This window comes from Amblyomma maculatum, chromosome 7, assembly GCF_055883805.1.
Source record: "Amblyomma maculatum isolate TAMU_Amacu chromosome 7, ASM5588380v1, whole genome shotgun sequence".
NCBI lineage: Eukaryota > Metazoa > Arthropoda > Arachnida > Ixodida > Ixodidae > Amblyomma > Amblyomma maculatum.
In genome coordinates, this window is record NC_139350.1 from 47,002,206 (window position 1) to 47,023,796 (window position 21,591).

Sequence of the window (21,591 nt, forward strand, 5' to 3'; positions counted from 1 at the left end):
AAAATGCATTGCAAGCCACACGAAGTGGCTCAGAAGCAGACCCCTTGGGCTGTACACTTTTTGCGACTGTACATTTACTGATTACAGTGGGGCCTAAAATCCCCAAGGTCGTATTTTAAACTCGTGCAGTTGCAACAGTGTGGGGTCTAAAGATTGATATTGGTGCCATGTGCATTTCTTACGGCACATGGAAAGGAATGGGGTGTGCTTGCTTGGGCTACTGGCATGCTGCATGCTGCAGGAGGAGGCAGTTGAGAGCAGTTCTGGCCACACAGAGTGCTCAGAGGAGGATGGAAAGCAATGGTCAGAAAGAAGATGTAAATAGCTGCTGTGGGAAACAGAATAAAGATATTGGAAAAAGAAAATGAGACCTGCACCATTTTCAGCTATCTCCATACCATGCCCTTTGAATATAGGTTGCTAGTGACCAGTGTGGCCTTGCCAGGTTGGTGTAGTGGTTACAGCGCTCGACTACTGTTGCTAAAGATGTAAGATCGAATCTCAGCCTCAGCGGCCGCTTTTTGTTGGAGGTGAAAAGCAAGGCGCTCGTGTGCTGTACGATGTCAGTGCACGTTAAAGAACCCCAGGTGGTCGAAATTTCTGGAGTCCTCCACTATGGCGCCTCACATAGTCTTAGTCGCTTTGGGACGTTAAACCTCACAAACCAAACCAGTGTACCAGGTGTGTTTTTTTATTTTAGCGAATTGTTATTTTAAACCCTGCGAGAAAAATATCACTGCCATGTGTGCAGGTTGATTATACAGCAAGGCAGACGTTATATTGTTACGAAGCGGTAAGCCGATGAAGACAGGAGACAGAACATGACCGATGACGATGGTAGATGACGTTTAATGAATGTTCATGGGCCTAGCGCGAGCGCTCCTGCCCGCGCCACTGCCCGCTTCTTCTTCCTTGTCGTCCGTAACATGGCCCGGGGCCACCGAGCGATCGTCCCGATCGTGGACGAGGAAGTTTAGCGATGTTAATGATTTTATGGCGTGATGATGGGCGTGTCTGGATGCTTGAAGAAGAAGAGGAAGAAGGAAGAATAGAACGGCTTGCCGGTACAATGTCTGATGCGTGGGTGATCAGCCTCCCTTAGAGCTGTCAACCATCCGTCACCAGAGTCCATGGGACCGATGGCTCGAAGTCACGTCGGGCAGCTTGGGCGGGGGTTGCGTGTTCGTGTCCATCGGTTCCTTCGGGTCATTCGGGTCTTTCGGGTCCTTCATCTCGGTTCTGATGGGTATGTCTGTTCTCCTTGTCTTCAGGTCCGGGCTGGGGGCTGGGCGGTGGTAGTTGTTCAGGTCTGGGCTTGAAGGGCTGGGGCGAAGCTGCTCGGCGACGTCTCTGGGCCCTCGGTGATGGTCCCGGCTTGAAGATGGCGTCGATGCTCCAAGGCGAGGATGGGAATGCCATACGCCGCACCTCCAACCAAATGTTACGAATCGGCAAGCCGATGAAGACAGGAGACAGAACATGACCGATGACGATGGTAGATGACATTTAATGAATATTCGTGGGCCTAGCGCGAGCGCTCCTGCCCGCGCCACTGCCCGCTTCTTCTTCCTTGTCGTCCGTAACAATATATTTGTGATAGACTTCAGTGGTGATATGGTTAACTAAAATTAAGTAATGAACTGTTTGATTTTAGTCGTCAGCATTACATGAAGGAAATGAACGCCGTCAACAGAAAAGCTGAGTACAGTTTCTAAATTTCCTTTGTCAGCAATTCATTCGAAGTAATGTCACTAATACCCATTTTTAGCTCGTAAACATGGCTTCCTGCACTGTAAATTTTTAATACGGCGTCGCTGGGTGTGGTATTCTGTGGAAATCATGTTCATTGCTTTTACAGCATAAAATAGCAAAGCAACACCATTATCAATATGTGCAATGTAGGAAGCCAGCGTTACAGGCTCAAAATTGGCTATTTTTGACGACAAAAATTGTTACTGCATGCCGATAAAAGAAATTTAACAACTCAACTTTGACTTTTATGTTGACTGCCTTCATTTTCTTATTACATTGGCCTTTAAAATCAAAACTAGAAAGTTCATTATTTAAATTTAGTTAAACATGTGCTTAATCGCTGAGCCTAGGGGTGCAACAGCTGTGCCAATTGTGTCATTTTGATACAGCTGCATATTTCTGTGCCAAGCTGCACCATAAGCATGAAATTTGTTAATTTGCACCACGCTGTGCCAGAATGCCCCGAGAAGCCACAAAAATTTGCCATACTCGGGGAAAACTTTCTGTGGCCGTCACGACGTTTCAGACACTGTAGTGCACGTCAGTGGCATTTTAATTAGTTTTATTTTGAGATGGCATCATGCAGGTCTAATGTCTACTCTTAGTTTTCTTTCTTGCATTCACGTACTTCCTCCATTCTGAGTACGCTGAACCGTTGTGCTTTGCGGATGCTTCACCACAGTCGCAGCTAGTGTGGTACTGTGAAGTGTCTCCATAACGCAAAGGGGCCATATGTAACCATCGGCACCATTGCTACCGTGTCATACTGCGAAAAGGGCAGTTGTACTTGTGTTTTTGGAGCAACACTTCAACACTGTGTTTGAGGCGCTGTCGTCTATAGACTCACTTTCTCTTCGTCAGATAGTGTAGGAGGCGCGTTAGTTATAATGGCTTCTGGTTAGTGCCAAAATTAATATTTATGAATACTGGAACGTCTAACTACTACAGTCTGCTCAGTGCACGAAATGTATAACCTAATATACCGAATCATCGCCCACCTCCCCTTAATTAAAATATTGTGTCTAAGACCACCAAGTCATCTCTAGCAGCCCCTAGAATGCGTAAATCCTGGGCTGAAGACGCGCTTGCTCGTCAGTTTTCTTTGCTTACGACTTGCTTTCTTATCTGCTTTCAGCATTTGCCCTTTCGCCTTTTGGTTGCAGTCTTTCTTTTCTGATCGTCATTTTTTCTTCCCGCTTTCGAATTAACATTTTGTGTTTTATGTTGTTTTTTGTCGCTTGGTTTTGGGCACAGCTAGGCATTATCGCAGTGTTGGCTTTGAATTGAGCTCTTCTGGAGCTCCCCTTGCATGACACAAGCTGTTAATTTCGCACACAGTAAAACATCGTTTTATGAGTCTCATTGGAAGCAAGATAATGAAAAAAAAAAAAGCATCTTCTCTAGATTTTGCCATTTTTATTCGGTCCCTGAAGTATGAAAAATTAATCTCTTCTTTTTTACATGGTTCCCATTCACTTTTGTTTTAGTGTAAATATAGGTACACGCAGCATCGGTGATAGGTGGTTTTGCTAGATTTCCTTTGGATCATATTCATACGGTCCGATATTCACACCTTTTCATTTTTTGTGCCGAAAGTAAGGTTTCTTTCATGTTTAATGGCTCCAAAGTTTCAATTTGTGCAGCAAAGTGGTTTTTTTTCCTTTGAGCTGCTCCAAATATGGACTTTACTGCTCTAAAACTAATTTTTCTCTGCCAAAAATTTTTACAAATCCTATTTGAACTGTTTCACCCCTGTGAGCTTTATGATGTATGTACATAAGTCCGCCTTGCTGTGCAACCCATCTGCACAGACAGCACCAATCTATTTCTTGGGATTTAAAACAACGACCAGTAAAGAGAGGGCAGTAGAAAGGTTGACAGATGGGGTCTAATAATTTTCCAGGGGTCAAGTGGATGTTGCTAGCAAAATCCTTTCCTTTTCATTTTCAAGCACGCCACTTGTCAGCTCCACTGTGCTTTCAAAAAGTGCTATGGCCACACTGTCGGGCGTTGCAAACAATCTTGAAGAGGAGAGTTTATTTACTTAGATATAAAGGTAACATATAGGAATTACCACCACAAAGCATGAACACTACCAACAACTGGCTTTATTTCCCTCTGAAGTTAATATATAGGGCTACACACAGCATGTGCATGACACTAGGGCAATGACAGCCTTAACAAAAAAAAAAAAATTATTTCATATCTACAATTGCAGAAAGAACAGGTAAGATTATCAGCTGGAATATAGCGTCAAGAACAAACAGACGCAGAGAAAAACCTAACGAAAACTGGCACACTCATAAGAGATGGTGTTCATCTTGCAGATAACTCTCCAGGAAGGCACGCTCGGAGGAGTACAAACTTACTGACACGTTGCTGACACAGTGGTTTGCTTTTTTGTGGATGTGAAAAGTCTTCAGCAAAACCCTGCTTTGGTTTTTGAACTTCAGGCCAGAATCTTTGCTTCTTTAAAGCAAGGTTATGAGAAACCTTATGAACATAAGGCATCATCTCGGGTTTGGGCCTTGCACGCGCTAAGTAGCAGCCATCATTCGTCGGGGTCCAAGTTTGTTTAGGAAGGTTTCTGTGACTGTCGTTAAGACTGAACAGGGGAAGCCAGCAGCCAAAAGCCTGCGCACATGACTTACGAAGCGCAGATTCCAAGCAGAGCGATGCTATGACTCTTTTTAGAGTCTCAGTAGAGGGAGTCCTAGCGCAAGAGTTCTTTCTTGGCATGTGGTAAATACGCTTACATTAACTTCAGCTTCAGGCCTGAAAAGCGTATCAAGCTATTGTTTAATGACCATGTCAAAGGCTTGTCTTTTATCTATAAACTACCGCAGAATGGCATGATACGCGTAATATATATAGCGAAAGCATGTGTGCTTGGCACTGGGCTGCCTACTCTTCTCCAATCCAGTCTAATCGCATCCAATCTATCTAATGTAATCAAATCCAAACCAGTCCAGTCTAATCAAATCCAGTCCAGTCAAATGCGATTCATTCCAGTGAAATACAATCTAATCAATCCAGTCCAATCTAATCCTGTCCAATGCTGAGTACACGCTTGCCCGAAATGTGCCGCTGACAAGCCTATGATCGTCGCTACTATCATCCTCACACTAGAGAATGAGAATTAAGATGCGCTACTCACTATGTTTAGCTCTGTTGTTGCATTAAAGGCATCTTTTTCTGTTTGCTTCTTGATTGCCAGGTGGCGCGCCGTCCGCCAGCCTGCGGCAGTTGCTAGGCAGCGGCTGTGCGTCTCCTGCCACGCGAAGCTCCTCGTTCGTGGCAATTGTAGCTTTCACTACAAAATTTGGTATCTGCACTCCTTGAGTAGAACACCAGCTGGTCTACGTTAATTGGAACCCTGTTTTGTGATGCCCCTCCAAGACATTTTTCTTGAGGACATGTAACTCTGCAATTCAGTTAAAAGGAATTGAAAACTATGGATTCTGTATGCTTACTTTCTACGTTCTAGGACTCATGGATCATGACGGTTCGGCAAAAATTTAAAAATGAGTGACGGAAACTTGCATCGAAAAGAGTCGTCGAGAGTAGGCTAAAGTATTGGAGTGCAACGAAAAAGCCAGATTCCTGCCTCTAATGATAATGCGGCAGACTTGCAACGTGGCACTGTAGGAGAGGCCTTGGTGAGTGATTAAAATTTCCTCTCAATGGCTTTGATGTTTTTCTAATTTAATTTAATGTCATGCTATGCAGGCACAGGAGAAGATCCCCACATCCTTGCACTTAACGAAGCATAGCTACTGGCTGACTGGTACAAGCCGAACCCAGGCGCATGCCAAATAAGGTTCAGGCTGGATTTGATGCACAGTCCAAGAATGAAGCCAGTATGGCAGTGGCAAAAGCCCTCGAACACTATCCCACCTTGTGCACATTGAATGGGTGAGTATAACAAGATCATCTGTGCTATTTATATAGGCTGGAGAACCTTAGGAGCTGCTTCTTTCAATGTGGAAAGTTTATTGTTCTGCACACTAGATGAAAATCAGGCTGTGTTGGGGGGCATTTAAATGAATAGTTCCAGGCAATGTCACTTTTGTGAAACTATTGTTTGGGCTGAATTTGCTAGAGTTTCTATGAAAGATGTGAAAAGTATCCCCCTCATACTGAATTTATGAAAGTCACAAATATTACTACTACATATCTGCTGGGGCTATGTGGCTTTTTAGGGTAATCTTGTTCAACATGGATGGTTTTGGAACTCTGATGCGTGCAGACTTTGCACAAGCCTTTTTTTCTTCATGGTGTCAACACCAGAGGCAGCATCCACACTCCCACTAGCATGAAAGCAAAAGAAGTGATTGCCAAGTTTGTTTCTACTGTACTGCCCTATCCTCCTTACAGGCACCATCTGATTTCGTAGATCCAGATTTGGGAATGATAAATGTATCATTCATACCTAGAGAGGGGGACTAAACGATTGTTACAATGGCTGGGAGGTCTCGTGATGCACCCCTGCCACTGACATCTGCTCTCTCATTGCCTTGCTGCTTTTTACCCAGTCGAATGAACTTATCTCGGCTGCATTTAGGTAATGTGTCCAGCCTGCGATTTAAGGATTAGAGGTTCAATTCCAGCATTCGATCAGTTTCTTGTTTAAATGCATCACTAGGTGTAACATACTAATTACTCCAAGGACCCTCTTAGCCAATCAGGATTTTGCAGTAATGCATACCGCTTCCACTAAATGGGGCCTTTATTGTCATTGCAGTGAAAACTGCTAAAAAGGCATGCCATTGTTTGCCAGAGGTTACCAAATAATTCTTTTTCAGGTCTTAATAAAATGTAATGTAGGTACAGGAGATATACAGCTGTGTTATTTGTAAGTTTTGTAAACTTTCAATAAATGGTGTTAAATAAAAAAAATTCGGCACCATTTCTTTTCAACTCCCCTCATACTTTGAAACTCTTTCATTAAGAACCCTTTTGATTTCTACAGTGCTAGCGTTGATTCTAATGTCACTGTATAAAAATAACTTCAAGCCGGGACTTTGGTTTTATTTGTCATTTTTATTACTGCTGTAACACATTTTGTGGAAAATATCATTAGCATATATGTAAAGGTACAGGTGATGCATGATGGTCGGGCATCATGTAACCTTGGAATCCACAATATCAAAACCTGAGTGTGCTGCAACTGCTGTGTGGTCTTTATTATGTATCATTTACAGGGCATACGAGGCCGGAAGACCCGTTAATGGCACTCTGCTTGTAACTGCTTGATAGTCGGTGACACCAGGGAATAAATAGATTTTCTTATAAACAGAAAAACTGTGCCAATTAAAAGTGAAGGATGCATATTACCCTAGCACATGCATTTACTTTTTTACTGTGCTCTCTGGCCCAATAGTTTTGTTTTATCGAAAGCAGCTGGGAACAGCACAAGCCTTGAAATCATGAGACACACCCATAATCCTTCTAATGTAGCTATGAAAAGATGTGTCACAGAAGTAATCAAGATTAAACCTGTGGTTACAAAGCCTGCCTTTCCTGCATGCCATGTCAAGCATTTGCTGCACTTCAAGTGACCTGATAAGCAATGTGCATTGCTGTAGTATCAGTTGTAAAAGTGTCATGTTTACTTTGCTGTGTGTGTTAGAGTGGGCAACAGGAAAGTGTATGGAATAGGTGCACTGTAGTCCATTTTCTTACCTCAAGTTGCAGTTAGTTAAAACTTTAGTCAGATTCAAGAATTGGTCATTGTTAGGACACTTAATTAAGGCAAAGGCACGGTAATCAATGGTCGCTAATGGTAACAAGTTTGCTTTGAAGAGAAAGCAAGCATAGCAGGGGATGGCAGAAAGTCGGGTAGGATGAGATGAAGAATCGAGAGAATGCAGCTGGCAAAAGGCAGGGTTATTTGGAAGGGTATGGAAAGGTCTGCAGTGTGGGGTCAGGTTGCTGCTGATGATGACGCAGCTAATTTTTGTCCCTCAGTCTTGTTATAAGGGACTTAAGTCCAGTACATGTTTTGTAAAACATGCATCCACAAACCTGGACTTGCTAAGAGTTCCTGCAGCCACATGCAGTCATAATGTTTTGAGGCATGGGCATGCACAGGGTTCTGCATTAGGGGGAGCAAAGTTTCACTGTAGCTCCAACCCCCCCCCCCCCCCCCCCTTTTTCTCCTACCAAGGCCAGCGTGGCCTAAACGTATCGCAAAGGTGAGAATTGGTTATAAAACATTTATTTTCAGAGCTCAGAATTGAAATATAATAGCGCGTGCTTAACAAAAAGCTTTGTTACAGGTGCAGAATTATGTGACATGCTTATCACAATGGTTCCATAAGTTTCCAGCTTTCTAGAAGTAACGGTGGCAAGTGAGCAGTCCTTGGAATGCAACATCACGGGTTCTCAGCCGTCAGTGTTGTCAAAAAAAGATCTGCATGTGCATAACTCTGAGCATTTAAAAATAGCAGCACAGGTCCGTGAGAATAAATGTAGGATGCAGACTTGGTGTCCCCCGAGAGGATTGGGGGAGGTGCCCACATTCCCCTATGTGCACACGCATGTGTTTTGAGGTTTTTCATGAAAGAAAAGGTGTTTTTCCATTGAAGCTCATAGTCTCAGTGCACGTGCGAATTTGTGCAGTACTCAACTCCTTGCACTAAGCCTTAGAGCCTCAAAGGAGAAACTGTACCTAGCTGCAAAAGCTTTTGTTGGTGATCAGATGGAACAGAAAGATAAAAAAAGAATAAACGCAGCACAACATAAATCAGTGAGTTATCAGTGCTGTGTTATATTTTGTCTTTTTTTTTGTCTGACTTTGTACTGTGTAACCATTATTTCAGACCAACTGGTTCAGCAGTTCTTGGCATTAAAATCCTTTTGTAAATTTGTTTTTCAAGAACACTGTAGCAAGTCTGCACAATGTTTGTTACCAAGCATCAGTCATGTTCAGACATGGGTTCAGACATCCTCACAAGGGTGAACCCTCGTGAGGGCGTCTTCACCCTTGCCTCGTGAGGATTTGACTCAGTGAGGGTGAGGGAGGATCGGCGCTGAAAAATTAATGAGGATAAGGATGAGGGAGAGCAGAGGCGGTGGGACGAGGGCAAATCTTCCACGAAAGGCGCATTTTCTGTGGTAAGAAAAAGCATGTGGCAACACGAAAGGCACGAGTGACCACACACTTTCTCCTCCACTGGGCACGTGTTGTATAGAAAACAGATGTGGAACGGTGCACAGGCACTGCAGCTAAAAGAAGCATGAGGCGAAAACCACAAATTTTCTCCGGTGCTCGTGGTGAAGAAAAGTCTAAAAACGACACTAGGGAGCTGCAGGAAGGCACCGAGAGCGATGTCGCTGTTTCCAGTCCTACGAAACACGACAGGACCGGCAAAATACACAGGACGGCCGTTTCTAATTGCTGTTTGTTTGCCATTCAGGCAAAAGCAGGTCAAAAAAAAGCGCGGCCAAAAGAGAGGGGACGCGCAGAAAAACGAACACAAAAGACAGCGGTCGAGGGATCTTATCTGCTACGACCCAGCCTCACATTATTTTATTTTATTGCAAATGCAATACTACTCTAGGTTTCGAGCCTTCAGTGTAGCACAGCAGTAGCCACGTCTTACCCACATGACGCTGTGACGTCACAGCGTCATGTGGGTTTGAGCGCCCGTCTCGGTTGCGGGAGGTGGTCAGTTCGAAACCCGCCGCTGGACACCCACTGGTAAAATTGGTTACAAGCGTCCCCCGGCCCGGTGCCCGGCTCTTTCAGGGGTGTGCGTTTGGAGGAGGCTCTGCTAACCCTGTTGTGCTCCCTCGAGGGCTTAAAGTTTCGAACAACTAATGGCCTGCAAAGGCCGGGCTGACAGTAAAAAGGACCACATAATGAGGTTTTGCCGCACAAGGCGGACTTATTGTTGTCCGATGGTGGAACTTATCACTGCCACATCGGAGCAACTATTTGAGACCTATGACCCCTTTCCCAAACATTTCACCCCAAAGAGCCGAGCACTAGGCCGGGGGAAAGCCTATACCCATTGAAAAGCCGGTGGGTACCCGGTGGCACCAGGGATCAAACCTGGTACCTCCTGAACACGAGACGGATGCTCTACCACAAGGCCACGCTTCAGTTAAAAAAAGAGAAAAAAAAAAAAGAGAAAAAAAAAAAACAACGAAGTTGATAGACCCAAGTTGGCAGGAGCTGCCAACTTGGGTCTATCATTTCACATGGGATGGTTATGTCAGAATCAGCCTGCAGGACCCTGGCTTTCACGTTAACCCTATAGGCCACTAAGGCCCGTTCATACGGCTTGGTTAAAGCGGGGCTTTATATGTGGGCTGAGGAAGAAAAAAAAGAGGAACGCTCGGCCATCCGCAGCTAATGCTTTCGCTCAATATTTGGTTCAGCAGCGTTGAACCCTTGTAATTGTTTCCTCCTCCAGAGTAGCTTGCATGAGTAGTCAACACATGAGAAATGTTTCTTGACTGTTTAGCAAGGTTTTACATAAAACTTTCATAAGTTGTGTAAATTACAATTTGCAACAAAACCGACGGAAAATAAAGAGTGAATTTGTGCTGATGAGAACTTGAGTAAGATAAACGGCAGTTCAATTATCCGATGCAATCTTTGTCATGTGTTTGAAGAAACAAGCAGAATTTTCTTATTTCTTTTACAATTTTTTGCTTTGTTACGAATTAGCAAAATCATCATATCGTGCATTAATGTGTGCGGCATGTAATTAAAATGCATTGTTTTTCTGTAAATTCCATAACATTAAGTTTTACTTTTTCTATCTTCCCAAGGTAGTTTTCTTCAGATGGGTTTTAATATCATTGGGGAAGTAATAGCATGTGAGCATTGAGCACAATTTCACGAACGAGTTGTTTCATTTCCAGTATCCAAAGAGTGTGTTTGCATTTCGCGTTAACCTGTTGAAGTGCTGTACCGGAGTAAGGTTCTTTAATATTCTTTATTTGATTTATAGCATCCTTTCTGTAGTCAGAATAAATTTCATGCATCGCAATGCCCGACGATTGTAATGCCATATGTTATGACAGACTCACGCATGAGGGGTATGACAATGCTGAACCAGGTTCTATGAATCTTTGCCGAATGCGCTTTCAGGTCGGCTTCACCTACGAGATGCCAGTGCAAGTATGCTTGCAGTTCTTAGATACATATGTTGCTGTTCGCAAAATCAAAGCGGGCTGGTGGTATCAGCCTCGCTTAAAAAAAAGTTATTTTAAACCACCAGCCAGCTCATTCCAAGGATTTTAAGGGTATTTATAAAAACTATGTGCATGCCACTCTTAACAAATCCTGCCAACATGAAATGACATTTACAGTGTGGGTGTCTGGCAGCAAACACTGATCAGTGCAGGATTTCCCTCTAAGGTGGTCAACCAGTTTCAGAGGACCTTGCTAATGAGACTATGGATGTATAGAGGAGTACTGCTGCGCTGAAGAGCAAGGTACAAGACCCTTTGCCATTCCATATTACTCTCAAATCTCCCACCGCTTAAAAAATGTGGCTCAGAAAAGTGACACCCTGGTAGTCATCACTGCATCCAAAAACCTGGCTGGCATGTGCAATATGGTGCAGGGAGAGCACAAGCAGCGTTGCAGCATCAAGCACGTAGGCAGGTTCGTCCCAACGGAGAGTGCTGTCGTTTACGGTATACTGCTGTCCTGTGTCAAAAGCTACGTAGAATAAATTGGATGTTGCAGAAACATCACACTTCAGGGGCTCCATGCAGGAGAGGGTGCACTGGCGAGAGGGGGGGGTAACTGGGCGTCTATTGTCGCCACTCACAGAACCGAAGCGTGTACCTCGATTCCGTGAAACAACAATCTTGAAGAAGTTCGTGTCCAAACTCAGCAGAAAAGTATACGAAGCATACTGCATTAAGATGCAATTCGCCAGTTGTGTTAGTAGTTGAGGCCTCGGTCGCCTTATCCGATAACTTGAGGAGTTTAAATGTCCCACACATGCCAGTGTTCTTATTTTGTCATTACTTTGCCAAGATCAGCTTCACTGTAGGGGTGAACCACATTTGTCGGTTTCAATGGCTTCTTATCTAAAACATGGTTTCCAGTGCTTGGTACATCACAATATAAAACGTAAAAGTGATGCTGGTTCGGTGCTGCAGAAATATTGCAACCGCTGAACTGGAATTTTTAACTGACTCAAAGCAGGGTTTATATCAAGGAAAGCTATGAAGCGTCTTCACACTTGGTGATAGAGGTCCGCACGGGCCGAGCTCGGCCCGCCGTGGAGTGTTTTTTACCTATTGAGATTGGGGGGGGGGAGAAGGTGACATCAAAGTCCAGTCCTCGAGGATGCTTGGACCTTGAGTAAGACTCGCTGCCCCAAAGCTACGCAGGCACATTCGTTGGGTTTGGTTAAAACGAGCTGCAATTTTAGCTTACGACTTTATGAGATGGTTCTAATAAATGTCCCAACATTTTCTTAACATAAAAATGACCAGATGAGATGAAGTACCTTTATGCATGTCGCCAAGGCTAGAGTCGCACCAGAGAGCACCTGTCTCGCAACGTCTGCAAGTTCTAAACAAAAGGAAGACTTCGGGGAAGAAAACTTCGAGGGTTTGCGTGATGCCTACTCTCGAACACTACCCTTCAGCACCTCACTTTCAGTTTAAGACTGACTCAATAAAGCAGACAGCTGAGGTTAAATCCAATTCTGCGTAGTTATGGTATGTCCTTGGATCTCTAGGTGGCAGGTTGAAATTATGACAGCACTGCTTTTTGTACACCTGATTCTGCTTAGCCATTTCTGTGGAGGGAAAGAGGCCTCCTCTCTTCTGCCGATTCTGCTGTTGTGTAAGCGATTGATCGCTTCTTGTGTGAGGCAGTGGAATGAGCAGCGAGATGACTGCTCCCTCTTCTGCCTTGTGCCAAACACACGCATACACCATGTGTGGGTTGCTAAACAAACTAAAAATGAAGCAACGAAAGCCACTACTCGTACTAGGCCGGGAAGAAGTTGCATTCGGCAGCCTACAGTGTTCTAGAAGGCTGTAGCCAGAACGTTGTTAGCCGGGCCGCACCTCGTCCTACTCACATGAGAGCTTTGGGTGGCAGTGCTTCATTTGCAGACTGACTTAGCACTGCATGGGAGGCGACAGATAAAGCACGAAGCAAGCAAATGTGCTTTGCAGCGAGAGCAGCTGTAAGTAGCAAAGCTGTTCGAAGAAAAAAAAAGCACTTCTGTGCGGCAGGAAGACCACGCACGCTGGTCCATGGCCGGACTCAAGCGGCGACTGTTGCTGGTCTCATCAGATCTCTCCGAGGCGCCGGGCTGTGACGGTGCACGTTACAGCATTGCTCCCAGAACTGTACACACGCATTCACCACTATTCGTTTCTTTCCCACTCTCTCTGTCCAGAGGGTCTTCCATCAGCCCAGTTTCCAAAAAAAAAGACAGTGAATGGCTGGAACGGCTGGGGAAGCCCTTTAGTTTGTGTTAGTGTGCTTTCGATCGGACCACTCAAGTTGTTGATGCTTATGTTGAAAACAAAACTTTGGTGTGCTGTTGCAAATTCTATATGCTCAAGGACGTCTGTGTACAATGTGTGCGAATAAGTTTCCATTGCAGCACTGTCCTCAAATATTTTCGGCAAATGAGCAGTCCAAGTGAAAGGTGTGTTTCATTATTTTGTGTCTCTTGCCTTCACTGTGTAGGAAATCTGGTTTTCAGCTTTTGCATATGCAGGTATGTATTGTCCGGAATTAAGTAGATCAGCTACGAGATGTGGATTTAGGCGAACTGATGCAGAGTGCTGATTTCGGTTTGTTGGTGCATTTGTTTGCTTTTCTGTCCCTGTTCCAAGTTTTTTTTTTTTTTTTTTTTTTGATAAGCGAACCTAGATTGAAGCACACTATCTAGGAAGCATATGAAACCTTATGCATGGAATACTGGCCTGTTCACTTAGCACATCGTACTGCTCTAGTTAGGTGCTGTCTCGTTTTGTTCTCGTGTAACGTTAATAGAAATTGAAAAAAAAAATTGAGGCACTACTGCGGCGACATTTGCGAAAATCAGAAAAGCAACAGTGTTATGTGCTTCGCTTTGCATTTTTTGTTGGTTCCTGTAGCAAGTCTGGATGCGATTGGGGCACATCATTAGTGGCACCTGCGGCGAAGTGCCCAAACAACCGCATTTTTACGCGGTGTCTCCCAAGCGACGCTATATGTACATGTCTGAAACTGTCGCGCGCAGTCCCAGGCTTGCATGCTATGTCCCTCCATCCCACCCCCCTCAGAAAAACGAACAAGGGTCAGAACCCCCTAACTCCCTCGAAATGTACGCTTCTGCGTGATAGCGTTTTGCTGTTACTTGGATTACATTGTTTTCTTGCCAATATGCCATGTACGCTGCATGCTTTCCGTCGGCTGGCTAGAAGTTCAGATCTCTTTCCCCATACAGTGTAGAGTATTTTTTACTCTCCTTCAAACATATGGAGTGTGGGGCAGGTTTTCCCGGTAAGCTATGGCAGTGCTTATTTTCCTTCCTCGTCGAAGTTTCGCTTTTGATTGGCATTGCTAGGGTGCTGTCAGGATTGTTCTTTGCACTTTTCACAGCCCCTGGTTTCCCTGTGCAGTGCATATCTCATTCTCAGCAGCTGTCCGGAACAAGTACCAGATGGCTCTTGCCAGTGATTCGCTACAGGATAAACACAGCCCCATCATTTATTTAGGTCCATTGTTAGCTTCGAGACATTCGCATTGCTAAATGAGCTACGCGGCTTGATGCCACTGAAAGCAGACTCAGAGAAGAATAGTTTGCGCCTAGTTCGGCTCAGTATAACGTTGTCATAGACCAAAAATAATAAAAAAATAACGAATATTAAACCTGCTGAACATGAGGGTGAGGCTGAGGGAGGGCCAGGAAATTTTTTAAAGTGAGGGTGAGGGAGGACTGCCAATTGGAAAGTGAGGACAAGGGAGGAAAGTTTATAATGATGGCATTTGCCCACCTCTGGTCATGTTCATGCATGCCGGTTTTTTATAATGTTCTGGCTTCCATGCTTGAGACTGGGAGAAAGAAAAATATGATGCTCATGCAGCAGCTCGCTGTAAAAGGAAATTTAACACAGTGGTTACCCTCTACATTCACTAGTTGCTACATGCTACAAAATAAACAAAAGTTCTACTAACCTTGTGTTTGTTCATAGCCTCCTTTATACACTGTGCCTGTCAACTTCGCGCTCCACGACCGTCGCCGCCGCTCCTCCTCCGTTGACAAGTTACGCCGCTGGCTGCCGAGAGATGGCGACAGCGACATAGGGTCACCTTCGCCAGGCGAGTGCCGGGTGCGCCGGGAGTGTGCCGAGTGCGCCGTGTTGCAAAGCGGTCCAGATAGCCACGCGCTGCTGCTGTCTCGCTGTTTTGTGGACTGTTCTGCTGTGTGCAAGGTCATGCTTCTACTTTTCTCTGCCTTCGGATGCTGCAGGAATACAGTATTGCACCAACTGGTAAGTGCCAGCTTTGCTTTGTCCTTCCGGTGATCGCTGCGTAGTATTCAGCTGCTTTGAGGCTTGTAAAAAATAGTGACAGCACCAAGTGGTGATATAGTCATCACCATGCTCAACCTTTCTTTTTTGTGCTTTTTAACTTAGATAACGCTTTAGCTTAAACGACTTTACTTTTAGACTGGTTCTCTCTTCAGACTACCTACAGCGTCACAGTGCGGCGGCTGTGGGAAGGCATAGGGACTTTAGCTGCTTTAGCAGCTCTGACATCGTTCAACTCGGACCACCCTTGCTGCTCTCCCATCCCCCTAATCATACTGCTCATCATACAGCTTAAAAATAAGCGGATTTGTTGCGGGACCTTGTCCCCGACATTATTCTTCAGATTCCTTCTGGTCTTTCTTGCCCTGGCCATGTTCTCACTCACAGGAACGAGCCGGTGCAGCGTACACACCGGACATCCTGGGTCGATGGCGCCGAAAGGATCGGCTGCCACAACTGCCCTGCTGACTGTTGACCTGCAGCTCGATGTGGACCTGTCCTTGCGTGTCGATCCTCCGCGCCCGCTACACATCTGCTCACCACATCCATGCATGGCATACGAAGACTACAGCCCACCCAGTACCGATGCCAAGAGCAAGCTTACTGCCCTGCTAGATTTCATGTCACAGTCTGGCGCCCTCAACATCACCTGGCCCCAGGTCATCCTTATGAATAAAGATTTGTGAATGAATGCGCTGACACCGGCACCCTGTCAGCACTGATGCAGATATAGCCCGCAGAGTCACTCTCCCTGAAGCCCTAGTGCAGTGGTCGTATGAATGAGTTATTTTTTTTATTGGTTCACATGAAGGGAAAGGCACAGTATCTGTCACATTTGTTTCTCTGGACGCCTGCGCCACGCCATAGAGGAAGGGAGAAGTGAATAGATATTCCTTGTGCACTGACATCGCACAGCACACGAACGTCTTTTCGCTGCGCCTCTACCGAGATGCAGCCGCCGCCGGCCGGGATCGAACCCGGGTTCTCCGGCACAGTCATTCTAGGCACCTTAACCACTGCACCAAAGCGGTGGGCCGATAAGTTAGCAAGCAAGCATTTAAAACTCGTCGTGGTGGTGTAGTACATGGTTACGGTATTTGAGTACTGTGCCCAAAGATGCGGGATCGAATCCCAGCCGCGGTTGGCGCTTTTCGATGGAGGCGAAAAGCAAAGCACACGTGTGCTGTGCGTTGTGCAGTGTGCGTTAGAGAACCCCAGAGGTGGTCAAAATTTCCGGAGCCCTCCACTACAGCGTCTCTCATTGTCTGAACCGCTTTGGGACGCTAAATCCAATAAAAAATCCAACTAAGTGTATTAAGAAGTGGCTGAGAAGAAAGCTGACATAAGAATCAGTTCAGTTCAGGCGTTCAGTCGTGTCCGACTCTTCGTGACCCTATGGACCACGCTTTCCGGTCTCTCGCTATCTTCCTAACATCACATAACTTCATCTGCAATGCCTCGAGGATGCCATCTAACTATCGCGTTCGCTGCCTACCCCTTCTCCGGCAACCCTCAACCTTTCCCAACATCAAATCTTTCTCCAGCGACTCCTCTCTTCTCACCAGATGACCAAAGTAGCTGAGCTTTAACTTTAGAATTTGACCCTCCAATGAGCAGTCAGGGTTTATGGTCGCCAATATCGACTGATTTGATCTGGCAGTCCAAGGAACTCTCAAGAGTCTTCGCCAGCACCACAATTCAAACGCGTCAATTCTTCGGCGGTCAGCCTTTTTCACAATCCAACTCTCGCATCCATACATCACAACTGGAAAGACCATAGCACGAGTTATACGGATCTTGGTTGGCAGACTAATGTCTCTGCTCTTTACTAGGCGGTCAAGGCTAACCATTGCTCTTTTTCCCAGAAGCAGGCGTCTCCTAATTTCATGGCTGCAGTCTCCTTCCGAGGTAATCTTCGAGCCCAAGAAGAGAAAATCTGTCGCAGCTTCCACTTCTTGTCCCTTGATGCTCCAGGACTTGATAGGACAAGACGCCATGATCTTTGTCTTTTTAATGTTCAGTTTAAGCCCAAACTTCTCACTCTCTTCTTGTACGCGCATCAGAAGTCTCTTGAGTTCCACTTCACTTTCTGCCATTAAAGTCGTATCATCCGCATATCTAAGGTTGTTGATACGTTTTCCAGCAATCTTCACTCCAGCTGAAGACTCGTCCAGACCGGCCTTCCTCATGATGCACTCTGCATATAGGTTAAATAGACAGGGCGACAGTATGCAGCCTTGCCTCACTCCTTTCTCAATCGGAAACCAATGAGTAAGACCATGCCCAGTTCTGACTGTGGCCTCTTGCCCTTCATACAGGTTCCTGAGGAGACAGATGAGGTGAATTGGAACTCCCATCTCGTGGAGAGCTTGCCACAATCTGCTATGATCTATGCAGTCAAACTCTTTCGCATAATCAATAAAGCAGAGGTAGATGGGTTTCTGGAACTCTTGCTTTTTCCATGATCCAGCGAAGGTTGGCAATTTGGTCTCTAGTTCCTCTGCCCTTGCGAAACCCAGCTTGCACGTCCGGAAGTTCCTGATCCACATACTGCTGCAGCCTACCTTGGAGGATTTTCAACATCACCTTGCTAGCATGTGAAATAAGCGCTATCGTGCGGTAGTTGGAACAATCTTTGGCACTGCCTTTCTTTGGAATGGGGATGTAAACTGACCTCCTCCAATCCTGTGGCCACTGCAGGGTTGTCCAAATCTTCCGACATAATGTATGCAGAATGTTAACAGCGTCATGGTTGAGGTTTTGAAGCAACTCAGCTGGAATGCCATCAATTCCACTAGCTTTGTTCTTAGCAAGGCTGGCTAAGGCCCATTCAACTTCACTCTTCAGGATGCCCGGCTCGAGATCAGTGATCACAACCGTCTTATGTTGGGTTTGCACATTCGGGTCCTTGTAAAGTTCTGTGTATTCCTGCCTCCTCTTCTTTATCTCTGAGGCTTCAGTGAGGTCCTTGCCTCGTTGGTCCTTTATCACGCCTAGCCTAGCACAGAAGCTTCCTTTGATATATTTGTCATACAGAGCTCTTGTGTTCCTTAATTGGCTGTTGTCCTCAACTGCTTGGCACTGTATGTTCAGGAAGGCATTCTTATCTCTCCTTGCTATGTTCTGAAAATCCGCATTGAGAACCTTGTATCTTTCTCTTTCCCCCATAACTTTTGCCATCCTCCTTTCCTCAGCTATTTGCAAAGCCTCTTCAGATAACCAGTTTGCTTTCTTGCATTTCTTTTGCTTTGGAACTACCTTAGTAGCAACTTCTTGTATTATATCACGAACATCAGTCCACATCTCTTCGGGCTTTTTGTCTTCTAGATCTAATTCTTGAAATCGATTCCTCACTTCCACAGCATATTCTTATGGAATTTGATCATACCTGAAAGGCCTTCTAGTTTTCTGCGTGTTCCTCAATCGAAGCTTAATTTTGGCAACAAGAAGCTGATGATCGGTGCCACAATCGGCCCCAGGCCTTGTTTTTACTGCTTGTATAGCGCTTCTCCATCTCTGCCGGCAAATAATATAATCGATCTGATTCCTGTACAGACCGTCCGGTGAAGTCCATGTGTACAGGTGCCTCTTGTGCTGTTGAAAATAAGTATTCGCTATGGTCAGGTTGTTTTCTTGACAAAACTCTACTAGCCTCTGCCCAGCTTCATTTGGCTCACCAAGACCGAACTTGCCTGTAATTCCGGATATTTCTTCACTCCCCACCTTAGCATTCCAGTCTCCTATGAGAAAAACGACGTCTGATGATGGGGTGCGATCTAAAAGGCATTGTAGGTCCGCATAAAATCTCTCAACGTCAGCTTCTTCAGCAGTAGTGGTCGGTGCATAGACTTGGATAACTGTTATGTTCAAAGGGTGACCTTGGATCCGAAGTGACATCGTTCGGTAGTTTTTGGGGTTGTACCCTAGCATTGCTTTGCCCATTCTTCTGTTTACTATATGAGAGCGACCCCATTCCTTCTCTTGGATTCGTGCCCACAATAAAAGACATAATGGTCGCCGGAGTTAAATTCTCCCATTCCGGTCCACTTGAGCTCGCTGATACCCAAGATATCAATGTTCAATCTGTCCATTTCTCGCTTGACGATATCCAGTTTACCTTGCGTCATAGATCTTACATTCCATGTTGCTATGTGATATATCTCCTTGCAACATCGGACTTTCCGGTCGCTTCCCGACACATCCACAACTGAGCGTCCTTTTGGCTTTAGCCCAGCCGCTTCATTCGTCCTGGAGCTACTAGGAATCGCCCTTTGTTCATCCCCATTAACATGTGGGGCGCCTTCCAACCTGGGGGGCTCATCTTCCGGCGCCATATCATTATTGGTATTGTGACTGGCCATGGGTTTTCTTGGCAGGAAATACTGGAGTGGGTTGCCATTACCTTCTCCAGTGAATCACATTTTGTCAGAACTCTCTGCCGTGACCTGTCTATCTTGGGTGGCCCTACACAGCAGAGCTCACGACTTCATCGAGTTTCGCAAGCCCCTCCGCCACGACAAGGCAGTGGTCCATGAAGGGGGACATAAGAATAGTTGTGTAGAAATAAAACACTATAGGAACTATAATGACGAAATAGTTGATCGATTTATCACAACTTCAAGACATACAAAAAATAATTTATGGTGGCATCCGCCACCACTATATCTATCTTCGCCTACTCTACAAAGGTGCCTGCGGTCCTGCGGCATCGCACGCTAGTGCCTTCATGCAGTTGCGCGCGGTCGTCGAGAGATGGCGCCAGATACGCCCCTATGGCCGGATGAATAAACCGGCAACCGGCGGTGGAAACTAGCAAAAAACTGCTGGAAGATTGGTGGCTTAAAAGCAGAGAAGTGACATAATGTTAGTAATGTAGGAACAAGATTTAATAAATAGAATGATGGTTTAGTTAACCATTCTAAATCAATAATTAAGATATAGGGAGAAAAATGAGCATGACAGCTACTGCTACCACCATGGTAGAAGAACAAATGGTAGCGTAACTCCCATAGAAGCCTGCGTGTCGACTCTGAGCGAGGCTTGTTTCCCAGTGCCCCCTGCGAACTGTGAGGCACAACAAACACGTGACGTTGCTTGTGACGTCACAGTGACGTACTTTTGGCGGGGAATTTGTCTTTTTACTTATGAACGAAAAACAAGGCCAACAACGACGGAGGCAGAACGATGCTCGGATAAGGCAGAAAAATGGACACCGTAACTGTTCAGCCAACTTTACTTGACATGAATTTCTACTGTCAAGTTTTACGTTAACTGAAATGTTACGCCATCTTTAACCACCTTATCATAGCATCGTTCTGCCTCCGTCGTCGTTAGCCTAGTCTTTCGTCGCGCGTCATGTAAACGCATTCTGGGGCTTATTTCTTCGGGCACGTTTGTGAACAAAGGCCTTCAAGTGAATTCGGCAAGCACATGGATAGAACCACATGGCTTGAGGCATTTCACTAAGGGCATAAATGAGTGAAGCTGTGCTGCATAGAAAGCCAGGCTTTATTAATTCACGATTACTTACATAGACGCTTCACGACAATGAAATCTAAGTGTAGGAGAGCGACCACCGCTCATTCGTCACGGTCTTCATGAAATCCTAGTGATAACAAAATTTCCTGAGCGTAGGTCTCCAAACGAGACGCGGTGAGATTATAAAAGGGTGAAAGATCTTGCTAACAAAGTACACATATCAGCGTCAAAGAACAACAAAAACAAACGAACGGAATAACTAACGCTAGCGCTAGAACGCCAACCTGTAAGAGCTTAGGTAAGCAATTCAAATTGGGATTGCTAGTATTTAGAAGTTAATGCGTCTGAGAAGTGAAAATATCTACGATATAGCTTCGCTCCAATTAATCTCGCCCTGTTCATGATTCCCATATTTTACTCGCGCTTTATTTGCAACTGAAAGGAGTCAATGTGAGGTTACAAATTTACAACTTAAGCATTTAACATGTTCATGAGAAAGATCACATTGACAATAGGAACATCACTGTAATAACAGCTAAAGCACGTTCAGCGAACGTTGGTGCGGTAATACGACGCAGTAAGCAAAACACGCAGCAAAGGGAGCGGAACGGAAGGCTCTGAGCAATGCGACACGCGTCTTGGGGGCAATAAAATCTCACTTCACCACTCAATTAAAACATGCAGCGATACGCCGCCCATGCGGACGTGTATCCGTAAAACAAGCCACCACTTTTGCGACGTGCCTGGGAGGCCGAGCCGAGTCGCCGAGCTGTGACGCAGCATTGTCCCATCGTCCGGAAATGCGCACATGCAGCGGCAATCAGTTTCTCATCGAGCACAGAC

General features: G+C 45.3%; 1 protein-coding gene across 6 annotated transcripts in view; it reads left to right on the plus strand.

Annotated features, from left to right (window-relative positions):
• Window positions 1-15,971, plus strand: part of LOC146183134 (uncharacterized) — a 33,264-nt gene extending 17,293 nt beyond the window's left edge. For 5 of the 6 annotated variants that reach the window (XM_084609035.1, XM_084609034.1, XM_084609033.1 and 2 more), the window contains 4 exons: window positions 5,240-5,411; window positions 5,482-5,667; window positions 14,932-15,231; window positions 15,658-15,971. In XM_084609035.1, coding sequence (XP_084465161.1) covers window positions 15,201-15,231; window positions 15,658-15,956 — 330 coding nt within the window. In that variant the 5' untranslated portion in view covers window positions 5,240-5,411; window positions 5,482-5,667; window positions 14,932-15,200 and the 3' untranslated portion in view covers window positions 15,957-15,971. Of the gene's footprint in view, window positions 1-1,272; window positions 1,496-5,239; window positions 5,412-5,481; window positions 5,668-14,931; window positions 15,232-15,657 lie in introns of those variants that run through there. The other variant, XM_084609036.1, reaches the window with a different exon arrangement.
• Window positions 15,972-21,591: the final 5,620 nt, after the last annotated feature.